General features: G+C 37.5%; 2 protein-coding genes across 12 annotated transcripts in view; one reads left to right on the top strand and one right to left on the bottom strand.

Moving 5' to 3' along the window:
* Nucleotides 1-21714, top strand: part of LOC116176652 (YEATS domain-containing protein 4) — a 38938-nt gene that overhangs the window by 3631 nt on the left and 13593 nt on the right. The window contains exons 1-2 of one of the 3 annotated variants that reach the window (XM_031495369.1): nt 16910-17048; nt 19613-19717. The exons of 1 other annotated variant lie outside the window; for it this stretch is intronic. The gene's annotated coding sequence lies outside the window, so the exon portion shown is untranslated. Of the gene's footprint in view, nt 1-16909; nt 17049-19612; nt 19718-21714 lie in introns of those variants that run through there. One more of the 3 variants, XM_031495370.1, reaches the window with a different exon arrangement.
* The window catches only part of LOC116176645 (Down syndrome cell adhesion molecule-like protein Dscam2), a 47595-nt gene that overhangs the window by 23346 nt on the left and 2535 nt on the right, over nt 1-21714 (bottom strand). For 8 of the 9 annotated variants that reach the window (XM_031495350.1, XM_031495354.1, XM_031495351.1 and 5 more), the window contains exons 2-6: nt 10198-10597; nt 9780-9944; nt 1701-1862; nt 1427-1594; nt 697-846 (exon numbers count right to left, since the gene is read on the bottom strand). In XM_031495350.1, coding sequence (XP_031351210.1) covers nt 697-846; nt 1427-1594; nt 1701-1862; nt 9780-9944; nt 10198-10567 — 1015 coding nt within the window. In that variant the 5' untranslated portion in view covers nt 10568-10597. Of the gene's footprint in view, nt 1-696; nt 847-1426; nt 1595-1700; nt 1863-9779; nt 9945-9970; nt 10133-10197; nt 10598-21714 lie in introns of all 9 variants that reach the window. The other variant, XM_031495357.1, reaches the window with a different exon arrangement.

The raw sequence follows: 21714 nt of genomic DNA, 5'->3' as shown, positions 1-21714 counted from the left end.
TCTCTCAATTCTTTAATATCTTTTAAGTTTTTCATATTCTTCGAATGCTTAGTTTTTTTTAAATTTTTGAGTATTCTACATTAATCAGAGTTTCTTGGATTTTTTCTGATCCTTCAGATTGTGAGATTTTCCAATTCGCCCGCTTCTTAGATCTCTTCAAATTGTTCAGACTTATAGTTATAAGAATTTAATTTGGAAAATAGAAAGAATTGAAGGAAATTTTGATTTAATAGGCCATGAATTCGAAGAAACCGACCAAATGAAGAATCCGAAGAATCTCATGAATCGGAAGAATTGGGCGATTCTAAAAAACGCAAGAATTCAAAGAATTTGAACAATCGGAAATATTATATAAAAATTTCGAAAAATTCTATTTAACTAAAGAATTGGAAGAGCCATAGGAATCGGAAGCACGACGCTGTCAGGTTTTGAATCAAAGAGACTTCGATTCCTCAGTTTAGGCTGTTCACATTCGTCAAATTCTTAGGTTTCTTCGAATTTTTCATTCTTTTGAGATTTCAATAGACATAAACCTTACACTACGGAAGATACAATGAAATTAATACCACCATATCAGTCAAAGAAAAAATAATGGCGGACATAAAAAAACTGATAGCTCCACACAAAATTTGATAAAAAACTTCCGCCATTATTATTTACAGTTCGCAATAGAAAATTTGAAACACTAAAACATACCGGTGATGACCAATCGTCCTTTGGTTGCGCTAAGTCTGGTCTCGCCGGTTAGTCGATGCTTGGTGCGGCATTGATATGTCTTGTATCCATCTTCGGGTCCCACGTCGCGTATGTGCAATTCGCCGGATGGAAGGACCAAATATTTGCTGTCTGCGCGAAAAATATTTAATTAGTTCAAAGTCCCGCATGTCAGGTAAAACTTTATCATGCAAATTTTGACAAAGATTTATTGTTATTACCATCCGAAAGGTTAAGCATGCGGCAATCTCGTAACGTGACAAAGCGAAAGATTTATTTATTTGAGTTTCGCAATGGAAAATCTATTCGGTTTGCATGTCGAGATAGTTCCAAGCTGGGAGGGGTTAGATAAGGAAGGTAGAACGGGAAGAACAGGAGTTCCAGATGCACAAACTTCCCGTTTTTATTTTTAATAATGAACACACACCGTACTGTTTATCCTGAGGTATGATATCAATAGAATCGTCTTGTAACCAAGAAGTAACGTATACATAGTCGCTTACAAAGCTAGGGATATGACACTTGAATATTGCAGTATTCCCCTTAAGTACACTTTCGTCCATTACGTTAGCGGTGTAGGGTTGCGAAACCACTGTAAACAATGATCAAATGTAAGTTTATTGTTAATAACTAAATTAAGTACATCGCGATCCCCAAGTAAGAGGGATGGGCAGTGGCAGGAAGTGACAGGATTTTACGAGTTATCATTTACCGTATTGACTATCATCGGGTGGAAGATACTTATTTTTGTCACTGTCTTGCCATGAAATTATATCGACGTGATCGGAAACAAAGGATGGTATTTGACATTTGAATATTGCGGTATTTCCCTTTATAACGAAGACATCGTACACTTGAGCTTCGAAATATTGATTAACCACTGCAAAGAAAATTAACATTAAAAACGAATTCGTGTACAATCTGGTAGATATGCAGGAGGGCGGGAGAACGTTTTTGGGGGAGCTAAACTGCTGAATTCGGTTTACCATAATCCGATCCTGGTAAGTAAGTGTTGCCCCGAGAGTCTTGCCAGTTCTCGACGACAACAAAATCAGATACAAAAGAGGGCACCTCGCATTTCATTACGGCCGAATTTCCACGTATAACGTATTCATTGTCCGCTTCGACTTCGTAGGTTTGTGCGACCACTGGAAATGCAAAACGCGAATATGTAATCAAAGTATATTCTTTAAAGTCTGATAAGTTTTCGAACACTCTCGTTGGAAAAGTTTCACGTTTCTAAACTACCATCTTCAGGATCGGAGGGGTGAAGGGGTAGCAGAACTCAAACAGAAGCTTGATGCCTGGGGCTCGAGAGCAGTTCCATGTAGGTATTATTCACATGTTGAAAATAAGTTTGGTTTTCTTTTAAAACTATGAAACTGATCTGCGAACCTCGGCAACAAAGGAATTGAAGAAATTTATCAAAATATTAACAATCCGACTATGGACAGTTAATTCGTGAGAGAAAACTAGAATGTCAATGTGTCCTCAAGAAAGACCAAAATTATTTGAAGAAGTCATCATTAGATGAATGAATTGGAATGGCTCGGAGATCTTATCAACAGGGTGAAAGTGAGTGATTTCTGACTGAAACTGTCAATTTTCCGTCGAAAAAACGTATTTTTTAAAAGTGAATAATTCAAAAAATCAAAACAAAAGTATCTTGTAAAAAAACAAAGAATGTTTTTGTTATTTTCACCGCAAATCCAATACTAACCAATTTATGGACTCTTTAAATATATAAGCTTTTTTCAAGAAATGCAGAAATCGAAACATGCAACAAGATTTTTAAAGAATATTTAAAATGAGCATAGGTAAAAGTCCATTGCGTACAAAATAAGGTGCGTTATAACAAAACTGAGGTGGCTTTCAACTTTTGTGTCGCGTAAAAAAACAACGAAAACAACCCCTTCATAAACACCCCACTTGAAATTCATCGTTACCCATTTACAATTTATTTTGTACTAGAGCATATTCTAAAAGTGCAAACCGTTTTTTGAAATTTCTCAAAAATGTCATTTTTTTAAATAACTCAAAAACTTATAATGGCAGTTAGCTTCTTTACGGAGAAAAATGTCTCTATAAATAAGGAAGTTGCCGTGCGCACATCTGATTTTTGTAATGCGATATTTTTGCCTTTACTACAGGCTTTGTGGTAAAAATATCGAAAAAAATATCTCACTAAATAAGAAAGTTGACATTACGCAGTCTACGCATGCGCATATTAATTGTGAAAATCTTTTGGCTTAAGTGCCTGAGCCGCACAGCCGAAGCTACCAAATTAAAAAAGAACGAATTAAATATATTGAAAACTGTAGGAGTAGTTCGGACGGAAAGAGAAACAAAATGCGCTAAATATTGTTTGGACGAATTTGCTTGTGCTGGACTCCGATATGGTGAGGATTTATAATTGCGTTTTTTTCCGGGCTTCGTAAGTAACCCCCATTTTATTACATCTAACTTGAAGCCGGCTGAATATAACTGTCACATGTTATTTTCCATCGAACGATTGTTGAACATTCAATCTATAATGCCCTTTATTTAAAGAGGCAATGTTCATTTTAAGGTATCAAGAGGTTACCTTTGATTTTCTTTAGGGTTCAAGTGAAGTCTAGTTTTAATGTTGGGTCCACGTCCTATTTTTAAATTGTTCTAGTTTAACGGACCAGTTTACCTACTATTCTACTCGTCGTATGAGTCCGTAACGGGGGGGGGGGGGGGGGGGGGGGGGCAAGTGAAGAAAACCAAACTTTCCTTCAAAGTGGTAGTTGCGGATTGGCCATTTTGTGTGTTGTTTTAGGTATACCTCTTAAAAAATTCGAAAGTAGCACTTGGTAAGTGCCGACAGAACTGACTACTTCTTTCTCTCTCATAATCCTTCGCGTCCTTCATTTTTCCGCCATCTATAAAAAAAAAACGCGCTCGGGAAATCGAACTCGCGTCTTCATACACGAAAAGCGTCGAGTTCAAAGCCATATATCCTTTGAAATGGACAAATGCGCTTTAAATATTTTTGAGCCAGGCGAACAAGCCGAGCGTTACACGTGACGACCACAAATTTGACGCCCGCCCAAAACCCTTAAGAAGTAGTCACTTCAAAAATTTTACGAGGAAAGACCCACCCTCACACCGCACACCATACAGCGCTACATCGTTTCTCTACCTAGAAATCCAGCGGGAGACATTCTCAAGAGTGATCTTATTTACTAAACTTTGCCCTAGGAATGCTTCATATTTTAACTTTACCTAAAGACGAAGGGAAGCAGTGATAAGATATTCCTGTCCAAAGAATCTTCAAAGTCCATCATGGAGACTTACCAAAAAAAGGAAAAGGCAATTAAAAACCTTCGTTATGTATTAATTCGGGTCGGCGAAATTTAGGGGATGCCATGAATGTTCGGAGAACGAAATTAACGAAGGGAGCACAATTCTCGGGAAGGAATCCTCTTTGTAAAAGTTCTTACCTCGCTCTTAAAATGAGTGCAAAAAATTGCTATATAAACATGACAATTCTTTTGACAACTCTAGCCAAAGTAACATTGCGTTGTTTGCGCATGCGCACATTTCATTTTTACAATATGCGATATCGTCGCCCTAATACGAAAACCATGTAACTCCATTTTGGTAAATTTTACAGGAGGCGTGAAAAACTATTTACGACTTCATAACCAAAACGTTGTATAAAACAAATGATACAAAAAAAATCTAAAATTAACAAGGGTTGAAATCATGTAAGAAATATAATGATTTTCATATTAATTTAAGTAATAAGAGGAGTTACGTGTTTTTCTTATAAAAATGCTCCTAAAAATCGGGACTTACGTATATTGCAACCCCCTAAGGTTTTGATGAAAATAAAAGTAATTATTTATATAAATTCGTAATTTATTAAGAAACTTTACGATTGCAAAAGAAAAGTTATTACTAATCTATAGGTTATTATTAACGATAAGGCAAGTTATCAAAAAAAGAGTGGTAATCAGATTCAATTGAACCTTTAAGTAGTTGTAGATGTTGAAACTTCTCTTCCTGTCACCTGTCTTGAAAAAAAATTGTCTAGAGCGTTTGGTGGGCATGTAATTTTAGTAGAGGTAAATTTTTGCCAAGTGATGTGTTTATGAGATTCCTAGTGTTGACCCATAACAGTAAAAAACATTAATGAGACCACTCTAGACGTAGTAACCAAGATAACACTAGGTCAAGGACGCGTTTTGTTTAAGTAATGCAATCTCAAAACGAGTGGTCATCCATAAATATAATGCGAGAGCGTAAGAGATTTGTTCTGAGTAGAATCATTAGCTACTAATTCTGAATAATGTTGCATAATTTATTTTAATTGAGCTCTTTTTCTGCAGAGGCGAACAAAAAAAAACGAAGGCGGATAATAAATCGATATAGCCGCAAGTATTTTCAAAGAGTGGGCTTTAAGATCGAGTACAAAATTGGAAAACTTTCTTGCATCATCTATGACAATTATGTTTACGGTTTTTGTCAGACCACAACCAAGGTGACTAAGTTTCTAACTTCCTTTGAAAAATTAGTAATGTTTTATTTACGGTCAGCGTCATCTTTAATTGATGACAAGAACAATAATTTAATTAGACGCATTTCAACTTTGCTCTCTTAATTTTTCGCACATCAGATAATTTGTCCAGTGGTCGGGCCGGGTAGCTTTGATTTCTCGCATTTTGTATGTTTTTTGGGATGCTAAATGCACAATTTCCTGTTGCAACATTAAAAGACTTTTGGGCATGTATGTATAGCATTGATGCGTGATGATATCAGAGTTCCCTCAACATCCTGATCCCTAACTCCATTCCTTACGTTTCGTTTCTTGCTCCTCAATAAAATGGCATTGTCCTGAATTGGAAATTGATGTGCCTCTAATTTAGGACTAATTAAAGACTAATTTGGATCCACAAAATTATAATACATGCACCGAGATGGGAGGTCCTAGCCTTCGAACTCAATAATTTGAAGTGCGGCCTAATTTGTACCCGAGTTCGTTTCGTGACTGATTAAGCAATTGAATAATTATATAACAATGTAAATTTCAAATTTAATCTGAAAATTGTTACCTATACGTTTAAGACTAATTTGTACCCACACGCATTCTTTCTGAAATTATTTTGTCACATCAACAATCATTTTTCATGCGAAAAGAAAAAATTTGTACAAGAAGCAAATACGACCACTTAATCTTTAACTCTGAACAACAATCATAAAATGTAATTCACCTGAACCCCTAATTTACTAACTTAGCCCTCAAGGTATATCTGGTTTTGTTTGCGCAGCTTCGAATTTTGATACGAAGAGGCAAAATTTAGACTTCGAAGTGAAGGTTTTGTATCCGAATTGTTTACTGAATGATGTTAATTTTGTTTAAATAATCTCTTTTTGTTTTTTTATTGTCTTTAGAAGATAAGGAAAATCTGTAAATATTTGCGTAGTATTTGTAAAAGTCTTATCTCCGATCGTTTTTTAATGCATAAAAGCTAATTAGTTTCAAGATAAGGATGTGTTATCGCGGAAGTTTTAAACACATATGCCGAGTATTCCTAGACGAGGCATTATTTTTATAAGGAGGAGATGGTTCACAAAGTTTAAAAAAAAACTGCGTAGGAACTACATACGTCAGAAGAGAAACTTCCCTAGTCTGAAATATAAACGAATCTCATATAGATGTAGGTCAGTATTCCACTTTTGCATTTGCTCACAAGACGGCGCATTGTCTGAGAATTCCCCTCCCAGCGTTTTAAGTATGGAGAACCTGTGCTCTCATTCCCCTCCGAGCGTTTCAATATTTTCGTGACCGTGACCGTTCGTAGCATTCGACTTACCCTACCTGGCCTACCACTGGGTTTGGTGGGCGTTAAAACACAACCGTATTTGTTGCAAAACAGGTTGTTTCGCCGATTTAAGTCGTCGTGATTTAATTTAATTTAATTTAATTTTATCCCTCTCTTGTTTTGGGCCCTCAACAGGCATGCGCCCAATTACAGAGTGACCCGCATAATGCTATTTAGAGGTGCCTCTGCAGAAGGTCTTAAGATGGTCTACACTACTCCGGTATTTACCTTACGAATTAGGAAAACTGCAGGAAAACCTAATTCGGAGTAGCCGGTAGAATGCTCGGAACTGGTGTAAGGTAATTTCCATCTCCGCCACAGATGAAAAATTCACCTCAACCAAGGTTCGAACACCCGACCTTCGGATTTATAACCCAATGCTCTACCACTGAGCCATAAATCCGTGAATGTTTAAGCCGAATTAAAGAAGTGAAGAAGTAGTTGCTTCCCGGTACCCGTTAAAGGGAATTTCCCCATTTCAAAAGTATTATGGTTTGTTTTGTGCGTCTGTGTAAAGACAATCGTAATTGACCCGATACAAAGATTATTAACACTTGAAGCTAATTCAGATTGCTTTAATGAATTGTTATTATCGATCGCTTGTTGCGTGGTATTTGTTGCATCCTGAATGCCTATATTTCTTTCAGCTTATTCGATTGATTGATGTCGAATAAATTTGTTTCATATGTAAGTGGTTAGTTATGTGTTAAATCAAGCCCAAATTACTACCCAGAAGATAGCGTTTTCATACTAAACTTTTCGATTTTATATCCGGAATTACACAATAATCTTTCTAAGCGCTTTTCACTTTCACTTTTTGTTTTTCTTGTAAAATTTCCCATATATTTTGTTAAGGATTTTACAGATCATTCCAGAACCAAATAGAGCTTCAAGAACTGACATTTATGGGCTTCATGAATTCTTTTAAAGGATTCCTTGGCCAATTTTAGAACCTTATAATCGATTTCTAGTCTTTTCAGAATTTTCCAGATGTATATTAAGATCGAGTGGACATGGGTTTGCCAATCATCATTGAGTAATTAAATATCCTCCACGGTTCTATACCTTCTTGCGTATCTGTGATCCTGATACATCACAAAGAGATATGCGTATGAAGAGAACATATGTAACGGTAGCTCTAAATTTGCATTACATTTTTTTTTCGAAATTTCGTTGTGAAGTTAGAGATTCCATATCACTTAAATCTACAAGGCGTAAAAATATTGGAGAAAAAATTATATTTCGTAGAATTCAAAAAGTCCGTGAGTGTTTCTGTTTGGTACTATACTTGAAGATCGTCCTTTTTGCGTAGTTTCAATTGAATGGAGTATTGTTTCGATGTCTGGAATGGGGATCGTATTCAGATTTATTAGGGCTATTTAGTTACAAATGCATAGGAATGATTTATCACCCTAAGTTTCATTTGATTCGTAAAGCGAGATTTATAATAATAATATATTTCGTTGACTCATTCAATAATTACAATTGTTTGGTCGCGTCAGATGAGTATTAAATAATTTTGATAATATTGTAACAAAAAATGTATAAAACACAGTAACACAATGTGAACAAATAATTTACTTGAAACATGAAGTGTTCGTGTAGTTAAGTAACAAATTAAGGATTAAATATGTCCGTTTTCGTTAACAATTCGCCATTTTGTGGGTAGTCATTAATTAAGGTAGAACAGAACGGGGCCAGTATGGGAAGTTTTTGAGAGCATTCGGCTTAAAAGTTCCAAGGGACTCACGTTAAGTTGCCGCAAAAAATGTCGTTACGATCTTACCACAGCGGACGTTCGTAATTTTTTCGGGTGTCGCTGTCGTTTTGAAACGTCCATTACTCGCGAGTTCCGGAAATCTTACAATTAAAAACGAGTGTAATCCATCGGAAACAAAAGAAGATTTTCTGTTTTTATTTAATTAATACAGATTGCGTGTTCGTTTTGTTCGTGTAATATTACGTCTCGCCTATAAACATTAACGGAGATATCAAACTTTTGATTTTGGGTTATTGATAGGAACAAAGGTTTCCGATTGCACTCTCACGATTTATTCGAATATGCGAAGATACTGAATGTTTAAAACGGATTGACCTTAAAGGCAAATTATGAACTGTTACAACTAAATGAAAAGAGCGAAGGATTCTGATCTAACGTTTAAGTTATGCTGGTTTTGTGTCCAGTTTTCCACGTTTAATTAAAAGAATAATGAAAATTGTGGCGTTTGCTTAGTCTGTATGACATAGAAGTATTAGTACAACACAAGATCTTCAGAGCAACATTTAATTTAAAAACGAGTTAATTAATACAGTTGGTGTTAGACTGTTGACCGTAACACTCCGATCGCGCAGATAACCACGAGGTGGTAAGTTTGTGCATATGAAACGAATGTCAGTCGGGGTCAAGGGATTCTAGTAAATCCCTAAGCAGGTATGGCAATTCAAAATTTAAGAGATGCAAGTAATACCATAATTTCCGTCCCCATACTTAAGCGAGTTGCCATCAGAATCAATCCAGGCATCAATTTGAACAAAGTCGGCAACAAAACTAGGAATCTTGCATTTCATAATTGCGGAATTTCCTCTAATCACGTACTCATTTTCGGCCTCGGTTACATAGAATTGCGACACCACTGCCGAAAAAGAGTAAAAACAGTTAATAAGACAAATTACCGTAATCGTTCGATACTGTGAGTATCTTTCCGGAATCGTCGATCCAAGATTCGACGTGAACAAAATCGGCAACAAAAGACGGTATGCTACATTTCAGAATCGCGGTATTCCCTCGGATAACGTACTCGGTCAGGATTTCCGCTTTATAGAACTGATTTACCACTGCAAAAGGGGACGGGTGTTAGTAACGGCGCAAGTAAAGTACATCCAGGGTGGTGGCTTGGAAAGGTGCTTGACAAGGTGATTGATAACCATACCACAACCAAGCATTTACCATAGTCAGTGGTATAGGTGTACTCTTTGCTATCACTACCGACCCAGGCCTCTACCCTTACAAAATCGGCAACGAACGACGGTATGTTACATTTAAGAACGGCGGTATTCCCGCGTATTACATACTCGGATACCACCTCAGCTTCGTAGTACTGATTAACAACTGCAACAAGAAAGTGAGTAAACACCTGGAACTCCCACCGACACAAATCGCCCGTGAGGATTGATGAGGAGAAAAAAGGTTCATCCGTGGAAAGGCAAATTTACCATAATTCTTTTCGTCCATATTATAGGTATTCCCTTCGCTGTCAGCCCAAGATGTCGCGATTACAAAATCGGCAACAAACGAAGGTATAGCGCATTTTAAAACAGCAGCATTTCCACGGATGACGTACTCGTTGTTCACCTCCGTCTGGTAAAACTGTTGGACAACTGCAAGAACGACCAAAATTAGTTACCATCCGGAGCGCCCGGCGCGAAATTCTCGTTCTGATCGGTATGCCAAGAGACGACCGATACAAAGTCGGCTACAAAAGAAGGTATCTGGCACTTTAAAATTGCTGCGTTGCCCCTAATCACGTACTCCTTGTTCACGTCGATGTCGTAATATTGCGCTACCACTGAAAGCTTTCGTTAGGCATTTTTTCTGAAAATGTGAAAGAATCGAAATGGCAAGAGCACTAACCTGCACGCACGTTGACGTCCTTCGAGTGGATCGATCCAACGGAATTCTTCGCGAGGCAGGCGTAGATCTGAGCGTGTACTTCTTGGCGGTAGTCTTCGGCGCGGAAGGGCGGGAAGACCAGGTTGCCGTTGGCCAAAACTTGCCGTAATCCTGGGACATCTCCAACCGCCGTGCCATCGGAACGAACCCATATTATTTCCGGAGGGGGATGACCACGTGCACTGCACTCCACCACCGCGCCCGTTGTATTGGAGAAATCGATTCGGTTTGGGGGTTCGCGAACGAATACCGGTCCGACGGTATCATCTTCAGCCGACACAAACACTAGTAATGTTAATAATGTGGATATGCACAAGGTATGAGATCGCATTTTGCGCGAGCTTTCTGGACCGACCAGTCTCTGAAACAAAAAGACATTATTAATTTTTTAATCGCTTCTTTTATTACATGTCAATTTCTTTCACGTATTCTGTGGTATTCTCTAGTATTTCCTGGTAGTCTTTAGACTGTCCTCGGCATTCTCTCCGGTTTTTCATTTGGGATAAGAAACGAGAAAATTCCAAAAGTAACTACCCCCAGAATCCAGTTTAATTTTTATACATTTGATCGGAATGGAAAAAAGTCTTTAAATTAAAGGGGACCAAAAAACAAAAAAATGCACCCAATCGAAGAAGACGATGAAGGGCTCAAAGAAGACACAAGAGTCCGAAGAATTCGAAGAAGCCAAAAGTGGTGTGGAAAGAAAGTTAAACAGTCAAAAATCCACAAAACTCGAAGCAGAACAAAAGCAGAAGAACCCAAGATGCTTAAGAAATCAAAGACGAAGAAACCAAAGTAGATTAATCAGGAGAATATAATTGTGTTGTCAAAAAATGGTGCAAATTACACGTAATCCATGGGGAGGTCTCTTTGAAACCTCCAGAGAAATGTAGCAACACGTTGTTTCCGTTGAAACTTTTGTATCTGGAGAACATAATGTGCGGAGAGGTATTTAGACTCATAATTCATGCACTGTCTACCAGGAGAACATAATTCATGAGGAAGTCTTTTTGTATCCGCAAGAGAAATGTTCATAGAGACGTTTTTGCTCCTAATCATGGAGCATCAGTTAAAAAATTGTTGTAAATTTTCTCTGGGTGATCCACTATCTACTTCTGTGCTCAATGAACTTTTGCATCAGGAGATAATAATGCGCGACTAAACGTTTCGGCTCCTAATTCACGGAATAGGTGTTTCTTTTCTTATAAAACATCAGGAAAATATAATGGGCGAGGTTTGCTTTGCCTTCGGGAGAATTTGCACGAATCGAGATTTGGAAATTTGTTAAAAATGGGAATGTTCGTTTGGTTTGGCTTGCAGAAAGCAGTTTGGGAATGTTTTGATGCCGTTTGACGGGAGGTTGACCTTTTTCTACATCAATATGGGGGATTTTGAGGCCACACGGTAATTTTTCTTGGTTACTTTCGAAAATTGCAACAAAGTCGTGTTTAGCTGGTTTAATTTTACCCATCCACTTCTTCCTGAAGGTAAGAATTTTTGCGAATTTGTGTCTTATGGTTTCGAAGTTACACCTGAGGTTTATTTGTAGTTGTTCTTGTTTCGGGAGGATTCTTCCCAAGGGTTTTCTTTGTTATATCGTACCGCATGAAGATTTAAACGTTGGGATCTGGATTTAGCTGAGATTGTAATGTGCCAGGAAGTATTTTCGCTTCTATTTCACGGAGTATCCAGAAATGTCTGTCTATCAGGGGAACATAATCCATAAGGTATTTTCCTAAACTCAATATAAATATTCCAACCCTTTATTTTCGATTAAACTTTTGCGTCAGGAGAATATAATGTGCGAGGACTAATTCGTTGAGTATCAGTGAGAAAATTTCCCTGGGTACCAGGCGAACATAATTTATGTGCTCAGGGGAAACCTTCCAGCACATTGTTTACGTTTAAACTTTTGTATCTGGAGAATATAATGTGCGAGGAAGTATTTCCGGTTCTAATTCATGGGGTATCCGCTAGAAAATTGTTTTGAATTTTCTCTGGGAGAACATAATCCATGCCGAGGTCTTCTTCTGTGCATAAGAGAAATGCCCCAACAGTTTGTTTACGTTTAAACGTTTCTACCCCTAACTCAAGAAGAAGAGTTAGAGAAATATTGTAAATTTATTATGGGTACCAAGAGACCAGAATCCATGAGGAGGTCTTTTTTATACGTGAAAAAAGCGTTCCTACACTTTATTTTTCTTTAAACCTTTGTATCCGAAAATTGTTGTAATCTTTCTCTGTCTACCAGGCGAACATAATCCATAAGCTCAAAACCTCAGAGCTCAAACAGAAATAACCCAACACTTCATTTTCGATTAAACTTTTGCGTCAGGAGAATATAATGTGCGAGGACTAATTCGTTGAGTATCAGTGAGAAAATTTCCCTGGGTACCAGGCGAACATAATTTATGTGCTCAGGGGAAACCTTCCAGCACATTGTTTACGTTTAAACTTTTGTATCTGGAGAATATAATGTGCGAGGAAGTATTTCCGGTTCTAATTCATGGGGTATCCGCTAGAAAATTGTTTTGAATTTTCTCTGGGAGAACATAATCCATGCCGAGGTCTTCTTCTGTGCATAAGAGAAATGCCCCAACAGTTTGTTTACGTTTAAACGTTTCTACCCCTAACTCAAGAAGAAGAGTTAGAGAAATATTGTAAATTTATTATGGGTACCAAGAGACCAGAATCCATGAGGAGGTCCTTTTTATACGTGAAAAAAGCGTTCATACACTTTATTTTTCTTTAAACCTTTGTATCCGAAAATTGTTGTAATCTTTCTCTGTCTACCAGGCGAACATAATTCATAAGCTCAACAGAAATAACCCATACGAGGTCTTCTTTTGTGCTCAAGAGAAATGTTCCAACCGTTTTTTTACGTTTCTACTCCTAATTCATGGAGTCTACTAAGGTAGCATAACCCCTGAGAGGGCCCTTTTCTATGCTCAACAGAAATGTTCGAACACTTTCTTTTTGTTTAAACTGTTGTATCAATATAATAATAATAATAATGTGCGAGGAGGTGTTTCTGCTCCTAATACATAGTTACACAATGGCTGTAGATGTTTTCTGGTTACCAGTCGAGTATAATGTGTGAGCAGGTGATTTCTAACCTGAAGAGAAACGTTCCAACACTTTACTTTCGATTAGACTTTTGCAGCCGGACAATATAATGTGCGAGGTGCTCTTAACTCGCGGAGTATCTGTGAGAAAAATGTTAATTTGCTCTGGCTAGCAAGAGAACATAAACCATGAGAAGGATTGCTTTGTTCTCAAGAGTTGTATGGTTACCAAGAGATTAGATTTTCCTTTAAACCTTTGTATCAGGAGAATATAATATGCGAGGAAGTATTTCCGCTTCTAACTCACGAAGTATCCGTTAAAAATTGTAATAAATAAAATAAATGAAATTTATTCCGCAAAGTCTAAGAGCGGATAATCAATTTCTTGATTTATAAAGAACCTGCCGAGAACCTGCATATCAAATTTAGAAACGATCAGTCCAATAAAAAAGTTTGTCAGATACACGAGCGGTCGGACAGAAAGCTATAAATAACACTAATGTCAAGGCAAAAGGTACAAGTCGAATAAAGAAAAATATGCCGAGTAATCTCTAGAAGTCGAAGACGCCAAGGAAGAACTGGAAATCAAGGAAAGGGAAGGAGCAAAGGAAATTTGATAAATCAAGGGTTTTGAAGCAGAAGATGGCTAAGGATTCGATAGGGTCTAGGCAGCCGATGAAGTTGCTAGAATCATAGACCAATGCTAGAATCGAAGAGACCGAGGAATCTTGAGAGCTGAAGAATCCGATGGAGTCAAGGTCGGAAAGAGAGAAACCCTAGGAACTTAATTCCCATGGAAATCCTGGACATTGATGAAATGAGCTGCCTAACCTCATGTGCCTAATAGTGCTTTAATAATCTAATAGACGGCAGAGTTCAGAAACCCTCGTTGTTGAATAACCATTAGCCGACTAAAAATAATTTTCTCTTTTTATTGCCAAAGATGTAACAACGTGGTCGTTTGGTATTCTTCCTATACGTATAGTTAATTCCATTCACGTACTGCAGGAAATACAAAAATGAACACAGGAAGTCGTCGCATCGCCTATATCGACAAACGACTATACTTTTTAGAAAAGGGTCCTCAAAGTATGACAGAGTAGACAACCACTTCCCCATCCCTGTTATTCTTTGCAATTAGGTCAACAAGCATATTAGTTTGTGAGGTATGGGTATGATAATTAAGCAAAAACCTACGTTTTTTTTCTATTTATAATTTATAAAACCAGTCCAAAAGTATGTTCGTGTTTCTATGCCATTATTTTAAAGCTGCAGCTCGCGTCTTTGCGAGTAAATGAAAATTGTATGAGTAGGTATGGAACAAGTGTGTGTAGCTACTTATCGATCGTCAGGTGAGGATCATTGACCTACTAAATTATGTTCTTGTCACTTGTCATTGAATTGGACAACCGCAACTATTAATTGGCGAAGGTAGCAGCGTCAAGAATTTATGCAGGTATTTCCACTTCCGGTTCGTTTCAAAAACAATGTTTATTTATACTTGAGGAAGTGGAGCATAAAAATATGGAAATGCACCTTTTCGGATTCATATTTCTGTTTAATGTTGGCGCGTGTCACATTCGTCCCTCATTTTTACAAGTTTGCAATTGTTAATGACACTTCTGGAGGGCCCCCATAAAGTTCTGGAGTTCGCGACAAATCTTAGAAGGAATTGTGCCGGAAATTAGTTAATTCTGAAAATATGGAAGCCCAACTCCTAGATTGTGTCAAAAGTGTTTTAGAGTACCGAAGAGCTCATCAACAGTTTTCAAGTTCCTGATGCGTCATTGCATCAATGGCAAAAGACCAGTCGCCAGAACTCCAAAATTCCACCAAAAAATGTTTCAACTATATTTCCTATGGAAATGCTGAGAACCGTGTTTATATTTAAGGGTAAAATGCAAAACTTCATCATAACTAGTTCTAGTGCCCCTGTTAGGAGTTTTTCCACAGTCAATTACTAGTTTTTAGCCATAATCTTAGTCGAAAATTATCCGAATCTTGAGGTACTATCCGGAACTCTAATCGAACTCAAATATTCCAACTAGAAACGGCCTCGAACATTCCTTTTTTGCACTTGAAATACGAATGTTATTTTTTTACCATAAAACAACAAAAGAGGAAATTTTACAACTGTTGGGGGGTTTTCCATAATTCTAGTAAAAACTCCCAACACTGCACAACAAGGTCCTGTTTTGAATTTCTTAGTGGCAAAAGCAAAAATCTCCCAGTTTTTTATTATAGATTGCCAGCCAAAATCTTCTTAGATAAACCTCCAGAACTACTAAGAGCATGCCGGCAACCCTAATCACTAATCACAAATAAAAAATTGTACTGGCACTTAGAATACGAAAAAGCATCTTAATTTTTTTTAAATTAAGCATAAGGTTTTCCAGAAAATTTTAAAACTGATAAGAGGTTACCCAACGGTCTCGCCAGAACTCTTTCTCCTCAAAGTTAGGGAAACCGCAAGAAATGAAGCGAAGTATATTTGACTTTGTTGGGACCTAAGGCCCCCAGAATTAGGAAAATCGAAATTGAAAAATGTTAGAAACTGACAGAATGTTATTTCTTTACTAAATCGAATGCGTAGAATCTAAAAGTGAGGTCTGTTTTGAGGGGCAGGCTTATTTTTGGCCTCTTAACGATCGAAAAATGGTCCGACATGAAGAAGTTAGGAGCTTGGAAGAGAGTCAAGGCCTGTTTTTTTTACTTTTTGGGGACCAAAGGGCCCGAGGACGACTCCTGCAGTTATTTTTGGATTCCATGCACCCAATTTACTGTAATTTTCTGAACGAATTTCCGAACTTTCACTTTTTCCGTGAAACGCCCAAATTTAATATCGGTAAATTGGAAATTTTCGAAACATTTTAGAAATCGACCGAGGGTGTGTCGAGTTAAAAAATAAAGTCGGTTTTGCACTTCGGGCCATTTTAGACTTTTAACAGCCCAATTTCTAAAAAAAACGACATTACCCTAATAAAAAAATTCAAACCTCCCTTGTTTGTTGAGATTTCGGCTTGCGTTTTTTTTTTTGGGCAGAGAAAGGATGAAAGCGGGTAGTGCAAAAATTTGGGCAACATGGCAGTTCCCGTACTCCAAAGTTAAAATTACCCTTCTCAGTAAGCGTAAGTCCCAGGTGGCTGATGTTTTAAACTGTACACTCTCATCCCTCGCCCTTCCCACGCAAATAATACCCAAGTTGATATTTCAAAAAATTAATAAACTAGGGCGTTGGCAAGATCATCTGTCCGCATTTTTTAACGAAATTGGGAGCTCTATTGCAGTTTTTCCAGAAAACTCAACTAAGGAAAATTTTAAAACTGATAAGAGGCTGCCCAAAGCTCTATAATCTAGCCAGAACTCTCTCCCCCCAAAGTTGAGGTAACCGCAGGTCGATATTTCAAAAAATGAAGCGAAAGAGCGTTTTTTTTTTACTTTATTGGGAGCTAAGGGCCAACGTATCGGAAAAATGGCCATTGGATAACCTGACACTTACGGTTTCAGAGCAGCCCTATCCCGAAGTTGAGGTTGCTTTTCTCAGGAACCTTAAATCCCAGGCGCCGGATATTTTACACTACCCGGTCGCACCGTTCCTCTGTCGACCTCAAAAAACCGCAAGTCGACGTGTCAAAAAATCACAGGATCACAGCAGTTTTTTGACCCTTTTGGCACCTAAAGGCCTTAAGGAACGACCCGAAGACGAACATATGTGGCCATTTTTGGACTTCACGCACGCGATTTACTGTAAGTATTTCCCAAAGGGTAAAGCACTTCAAATTTTGTGTATACTAAAATTCTAAAAAAATCCAGAAAATTCTAAAAATTGTGTAAAACAATTGTGTGTGCATAGAAAATTCTAAAAAAATCAAGAAAATTCTGCAAAATGCTATACATGCAGTGTAAACCAAATCTACAGTGTTTTTCTCCTTGCCATTTCCGAACAAGTCTTAATCGGGAAAATTGACATTTTCGAAACATTTTGAAAATTGACAAGAACTTGTTTCGTTCTTCCTAAATTGGGTGCGTAGAATCCAAAAATGAAGTCAGTTTTGAACTGCAGGGCTATCTTGTCCGACATGAGCCCAATAAAAATTGGGCAAGTCCCTTACTTGTTGAGATGTCGACTTGCGGTATTTTTTGGACAGAGGAAGGAGGGCAGCGTGTAGTATAACCACCTCCGGTTCCGGAACAACCGCAACCTAAAGTGATATTTTTACACTACACGCTCTCATATTTTCTCTGTGAAAAACTAATCGAATCTCAAAAAAGGATGAAGTTAAGGCGATCGCAAGAAGCCCATTTCCGATCTTTGAAATGTTTGGGACGAAGAGCCCGACGACAATTCTGTAACCATTTTTAGATTTTACGTATCCAATTTACTGTAAAATATAAGATTCTGAGAAAATTTCTGAACTTTCACTTTTTTGTCGGGAAATGGGAAATAGAAATTTTTGGAAAAATTTTTGAAATTGAGAAAAACTTTATTATTTACAAAATGGGCCGCGTAGAATATAAAAATAAAGTCGTTTTTGAGTTGCGGGGCCATTTTGGGCTCTTAGGGGTCAAAAAATGATTAAAACTCTTGAGGTTATCTAAAACTTTAATCAGAATTCAAACTTTATTACTAAGAAATGGTCACAAATATTTCTGTACCACTTGAAATATAAAAAAAAACTTTTACTTTTTAGGAGGGGTTGGTTAGTAGTAAGGACACTAGCTTGCAACACGAAGGTGCCGGGTTCGATCACCGGGCCCACCAAAAAACGAGTTTTGAAGTTTTCCTCCTCGGGATCAATTTCACGTCGTTAAAAATAGGGTTCAGTGTAGGGTAGTAATAGAAAGCTATGAAGCGTAGTGTTTGCCACACTACCTCCTCATCCCCCCCCCCGCGCAATTTGTTCGCTATCTAAAGCTTCATTAAAAAAAACAAGCAGAATTCATCAAGGGTCATCCCAAACTTTAGTCAGAACTCAAAATTTATACAAAATTAGTGAATTCACAGTTCAGTCAAAGGTAGCTGTAGACATATGAACAAATAGAAGAACAGTCTGCCACTTTTTTCCATTTTTGAAAATGTCTCAAAATGTCCACGAATATTTTTTGGATCTTTAGAATATGAAAAGGTCTCTCAACTTCTTTTTCCTATTTCCTTACATACAGTTTTAGAACTATTGAGGTTGTACAAAAAAAATGTTTGCCATTTCTCTGCCGTGAAACATTTATAATGCAAATTAAAATTAATGTTATGACCTTATTACAGGTCGTTTAATTCATTATATTGCAAAGGGATTCCCAAGGTACCTCAGGGAATGAAATGTACAAATACAAATTTGACGTGTTCGAGCACCTTTACATTAATTTTTAGGGAGTGGTAATTTTACTCGTAGTGCTCACACCCGGTTTACATGGTCCAATCTAATAACTTATCTTGGACGTAATATTGATGTAAAAAATTACTTCGAGAAGGTAAAATGCAATTTTGGATTTTTCCAAGCAACTTGTTACATAAACGTCTTGACGCTTCTAACAGTCTCTTTAATGGTGTTTCATGTTGAAACCTACAAAGGGTTGTTTTAACCTTTATCGTTGAGGATGTGTTTGGTATTTTTGGTACGGATTTTAAAGCTTTATAAAGTGTCGGATGGTTCTTCAGAAACACTGAAACTTCTTAACTTAATTGTAGGGGTGTCAGGATTAAAAGCCTTCATAATTATATGAGTATATAAATATAAAAGTGAATTGTTAACACATAATCGGAATACATATTTATTGTGCCAATTCCGACCGACTACTGTTGCGGGTTGCCGGGTCTAATCCCTCAACTACCTGCTCTTTTGCCATCTGCGAAAGTGAGGGTAGCTGCTGTAGAACTTAAGATATAAATAATATTAGGGAATAATCACGCTACATAATGAAGTTTTGCTCTTAACCCTAAAATATAAAACCGGAATGGGGAGCGGCGTGAACTTATTGTCGGAAATCTAGATTTTATAAAAGATCTCCAGAACATTCTCTCCTCCATTGGAGTTTGATTCTGAGAGAATGACTAACTGAGCTTTAAGCAGAATCAATACTAGAGGTAATTCTTGCACTCCATGCAAAGACTAGCGGAATTTGATTGACGTTCTTTACTCGCTATTTGCAATATGTAAGAAGAGGCGCGCCGAGGAGGCCCCAAAAAAATCCACTTGAAAAATGTATAAGCTGTAATAATAATAAAAGCCCAATTCATTCATGGATGTTAACAGAATATAAAAATGATCGTAAAAGTTGCTTTACTTTTAACACGTGTTTTCCTCTTTTTATAGGCGCTATACCTACTTTTCAGCTCTTCTTATTAAGCTGGAACGGTCGAAAATACTTTAAATTCTTCTGGATTTGTTTATCGTGTCATAGGGAACACACAGACTTTGGTAAGTTCGATAAATATCTTTATAAAATTTTATTTTGTGGTGGAAGAATAACACAGACCTTATTATTGTAAGCAAATGTAGTTTATAAATAGAAGATCTACACGAAGACTCATCAGAATCGGTTGGGTTGTAAATAAAACTAAAACAAAAACCCGACAATTGTACTGGCGAACAGTAGGAACAACACAATGGGTCAAATAAAAGAGGATACAATGGCGATCAAATTTAATTGTCCATGAAAAGTAAACAATACAATGTAAATATTTGGTTTCACATGCTCGCACATGGTACGCACGTTTTGCAGTTTCATTAAAATAATTGTTACCTAACGATATAAATGGATCCATTTTTTTCTCACACCACGAACCAGAAATCGTTGTGTTGGTGCATGTGAAGTTACCCCCTCATTTATCAAATTTGGCAATTATAATTAGAGTTCTAGGGTTCTTGTGACAATTACGTCATAAAAATTTTTGAAAATGCAGAGGGCTAACTTCAAGCAGTTCCTATTGGGTCAAAAGTGGTCATTTTTAAAGAGTGCTGATAAGACCATCCATAGTTCTGAACTTGACCAGTTATTAAAATAGTTCCTTCAAATATTCAACATAAAAGACCTCGTCAAACGAATAAGAACCCCCAGTATTGACTGTAGCTGTGCTCGGAATTCCAAAATTCCATGAGAAAACGCGTGGTATTAGTAGCTAATCATAAACATTTTAGCGCATTTTCGAACTCGATGTTGGAAGGACCTATTATGGTCACTTTCTCCGTCCGTCCCTCTGTCCGAGGCCGTAACTAGTACAGTTTTCTATATATTTAGTTCGCTCTTTTTGAATTCAGTACCTTATAGCTCTGCCCTACGAGTAAAAAATAAGAGGAGAGAATATATATCGACTTGGCGTATCATAAAACAGAAAAGACGATGTCAGTTTTGTTTTATTACGCCACTGATAATCATGACGCGTTTCCCCCCACTCTTATAACTTTCTTTTTATCTATTTCCGTCTCGTTCCCTTTTAATGCAAGGTTCTCTCATTTTATTTTTTACTCGTAGGCTCTGCCACTCGAGCAAAAAAATCTTGACGATTAATGTGCGTATGTTTTAGGAATAGGGTCATGATGTGGGGTCGGCGACATTTGGGCGCCATCCCCGAGCGTGTTACGCTAACGTGGTGATTTTTCAGTTTTGTTCTAACTATTTATTTCTATTTTGTGGAGGGTTTTTAGCGAAATCCACCAAATGCGAACGAATTGCGGGTGAATGTGACGTCGGAAGCGGGTACCGACAAAGGGAATGTGGTAACCCCCGCCGAAAACCCCAAATACATCCCCAATAACAAAGGATAAAACGCCTTTATACGTAGACACACCATTAAAGAAACTTTTATCTTTTATCTTATACCTTCCTTAGCGTATTCGAAGATTTGTCAGAAAAATAACCTACAGAAACCGTAGCTTCCCGTTAGAGCTTTTTAGAGCCTTTCGGGCACTTTTCCTGATGAGTTGTATTCGCTCGTAAAGAACTGAAAAACAAGTATAAATTGTGCACAATTATTGTGCAGATAAAGCGAATTTTTTTAACAGAAATAGTTTGTGTGTTTTGACATCACGAATGCATACATTTCTTGCACACGTCTCAATCGCCCTTTGTGAGTACCCTCTTCCGACAATCCGTTCTTGAGGTATAAGGGAATATACCTGATCACGATAAGAGGTCGAGGAGGAGGGCTATAGTTGGTAGAAATGAATTCCTTTCGTTGAGACCTTTCATTAGAGTACCATTAAGGATAAAACTAGTTCCAATCCCCCCTCCCCCTCCACCTCGCGCATTGGTAAGAGGACAGAAAGAAGGGCAGTAGTTGGTAGAAAACGGTTCCTTTCGTTGAGACCTTTAATTAGAATACAATGATAGAATTAATTTTTAACCCCCCCCCCCCCCTCATCGCTCCGGAGGGGCAGATAGACTCACAGACAGACGGACGGACGAGCCAAAGTGG

This window comes from Photinus pyralis, unplaced genomic scaffold, assembly GCF_008802855.1.
Source record: "Photinus pyralis isolate 1611_PpyrPB1 unplaced genomic scaffold, Ppyr1.3 Ppyr1.4_LG7, whole genome shotgun sequence".
NCBI classification, from domain to species: domain Eukaryota; kingdom Metazoa; phylum Arthropoda; class Insecta; order Coleoptera; family Lampyridae; genus Photinus; species Photinus pyralis.
Note: the sequence above shows the minus strand (reverse complement) of the source record. Positions and strands in the feature narration are given on the sequence as shown.